The sequence below is a fragment of the Rhipicephalus sanguineus genome, chromosome 2 (assembly GCF_013339695.2).
Source record: "Rhipicephalus sanguineus isolate Rsan-2018 chromosome 2, BIME_Rsan_1.4, whole genome shotgun sequence".
In the NCBI taxonomy this organism is placed as follows: domain Eukaryota; kingdom Metazoa; phylum Arthropoda; class Arachnida; order Ixodida; family Ixodidae; genus Rhipicephalus; species Rhipicephalus sanguineus.
Window position 1 is genome coordinate 96,232,378 of NC_051177.1, and position 2,737 is coordinate 96,235,114.

General features: G+C 52.9%; 1 protein-coding gene across 1 annotated transcript; it reads left to right on the forward strand.

The window, feature by feature from the left end:
• Positions 1-780: 780 nt before the first annotated feature.
• Positions 781-1,921, forward strand: LOC119381767 (long-chain-fatty-acid--CoA ligase-like). The gene has a single exon (XM_037649533.2). The coding sequence runs from the start codon at positions 812-814 to the stop codon at positions 1,919-1,921; it is 1,110 nt and encodes a 369-aa protein (XP_037505461.1). The 5' UTR covers positions 781-811.
• The last annotated feature ends 816 nt before the right edge of the window (positions 1,922-2,737 follow it).

Consider the following 2,737-nt stretch of genomic DNA (forward strand, 5'->3'; position numbering starts at 1 on the left):
GAGAGACCCGGTATGGACGCTGTCGCAGGGGTGCATGGCTGCCGGTGTCTATATGATGGACGATGGCAGACGTTCGACCTAAACTGGTTTGCTTGTAGTCGAAAGACGTCCGAAAGCGGTCGAGAAGCTTCAAGAGTTGGGTGCGTTGAGCAATAGGAAGGTCCGAATCAATTGATGGAAGGAAAGCGTCTAGGGAAGATGTGTTGGACGTGGTAACGAGATCAACGCTGGCGACCTGGAGGCTTGTTGTGCGATCGAGCAGTTGGCTAGCGCAAACAGAATCAATCTCCTCAAGACGCCCTATACATTCTCCGCGGAATACTGTGGCTGCGACCGAAAGCTGGTTCGTGACATAAATGCTTGAGCAGGAGTCTTCGATCGTGACAAGAGCAAAGGGGAGAATGAAGTTCTTACGAGAAGTGAATGCTTCTGACGGTGTGAACATGGCGCTAGAGAAAGCATAGTCGCAGGAGATCGGTACCCGAACAGAAGACATAGGTGGGATGTCCGTGTCCGCGGCGACGACGACGCGAGGAAAAGATGACTTGCCAGAATCGATGTCGGAGATCGCTGATAATTCTAGTTCGGCACGGGCACAGTCAACAATGGCATGATGTGTGGAAAGGAAGTCCCAGCCCAATATAACGTCGTGCGAGCAGTGTGGAAAGACGACGAATTCGACGACAGCGTTTCTGTACCCAAGTCCATGCCACCATCCGTGGCGTGGTCCACGCCTCTTCACCCCTTCACGCCGGTCACGCTGGAGAGAAGCTTGAGAGGGTCATCCTGATTGTTTATCAAAGGTTCCAACATGACCGGGGGGCGATCAAACGCGACGCTGCTGAAGGGGCGCATTGAAAACAAAATCCTGTACTCTCCGTACCCGAAGCTGAAAATTCCCCTGTGTTCCGTGTACACCTGCGTCAAATCGTTCCTCAGCGTTGCCGGCAACAGGATTGTGGCGGTGGACTACACCACCAGTTATACCCGCCAAGAGCTTCTTCGTGCGTTGGAGCGGTATGCTGCGGGCTTCCAGTCTCAAGGATTGAAAATGGGCGACCACGTCTGTGTACACATGCGGAACTCAGTCGACGCGTTCGTCACTGTGTTCAGCCTCATCTTCGCAGGCGCCACCATCGTGCTGGCAAAAAGTTCGCTCACGCACCGAGAGCTGCTGTACCAGATGACCGATGGAGATGCAAAGTATATTGTGACCGACCCGCCGAATGCGGATAAAGTGCGCAAGGTGTGCGACGAAATGAAGATGCCCGAGAAGGCCCGCTTTATACTGGGCGAGGCACCCGGCTTCACTTCAATTCTGGGCTTCGCGCTCATGGACCCGAAGCAGTTCCGTGAAGTACCTGTGCCTGACCCCCGGAACACAATTGCGGGCATCAGCTACACCTCGGGCACCACGGGCCTGCCCAAGGGTGTCGAGATCACGCACTTCTCCTTCGTCGCAAACATTGTGCTCTCTAAAGACATCACGGCATCTGACGAGACGGATGTGTTCCTCGCGTGGAACCCAATCACGCACATGTCCGGCTTCTTGTTCACCATGCTTGGGATCTGCATCGGCTCCACGTGTGTCATTGTCTCGCCTGCGCTAACTTTCAACCAATTCGTCGACGTCTGCAACAAGTACCAGGTATCATCGGTGTTCAGCTTCGCGAGCCGACTGCAAAACCTCGTGAACGAGATGCTTCGCACGAACATAAAGCTGGAGCAGGTTCGCAAGCTGTCCGTCGGTGGTAGCCTGGTGACCGAGACACTGGCCCGCAGAGCCATCCAAGCGTTTCCCATGCTTCACAACTTTCGAAATTTTTACGGTATGACCGAAACCTGCGGCCTCATCGCAAATCCGGGCCAGGATGAGATCGACTTTGTAGACCTCGGAGTACCCAGCACCTCCACCACTTGATGGTACGCGTTTAGCGTTGAGTCCGCGGAGCGTTTAATGAATAAACAGCACAGGTTCAGCGACCAGCAGTCCGAAACGGAGCAAGCACGAGCACCAACAACCGTCCTCGTCTTCGTCTTTCACTGGCGCCCCTGTTTGCGCCCTATCCATTCTACAGTTTATTGTACTGTCGGCGTCAAATGAAACGCGAACGGCGGAGCGCGTGGCACAAGCATTAGCAACGGTATAGTGCATTCCGTCCAGTCATCACCGTTGAATGGCGCGCACATTCAATGTGGCAGCACTGCGCGATCCCTCAATAGAGAAATATTCTTGCCTCTGTTCTAGTCCTGATATTTGAAAGGAAAAAAATAAAAGATATAAATGAACAAAAAAATGAAATGGCCAAAAGCGCTAGGCACGCCCACGCCGGCCGCCTTTATCACCATAGAAGAACTAGAACAGAAGCGAAAATATCGCACAATAAGGGGATCGCACAGTGCTACCAAACTGGATGTGCGCCCCTGTTAGTGACTGGACGGCGCACTAAACCTTTGCTAATGCTTGGGCCACGCGCTCCGCTGTTCGCGTTTCATTTGACACCAATAGTACATTGATGTGTGAGAGCTTGCACAGTGTCTATTGCTTTTTGGCAGCTATAGCGCCGTTTGACGGGGATGGGCCCACGTTAACGCCTAGTGGCATATCTCCATCCCGACGACTATGATTTAACCCTTGTATAGCTGAATTAGTTAACATAGAGCTGGACACAGCATGTGCTGAATTCCGCGGCGGCATCAACAAGCACATAACACTGGTATTCACTCATTCAAAGCG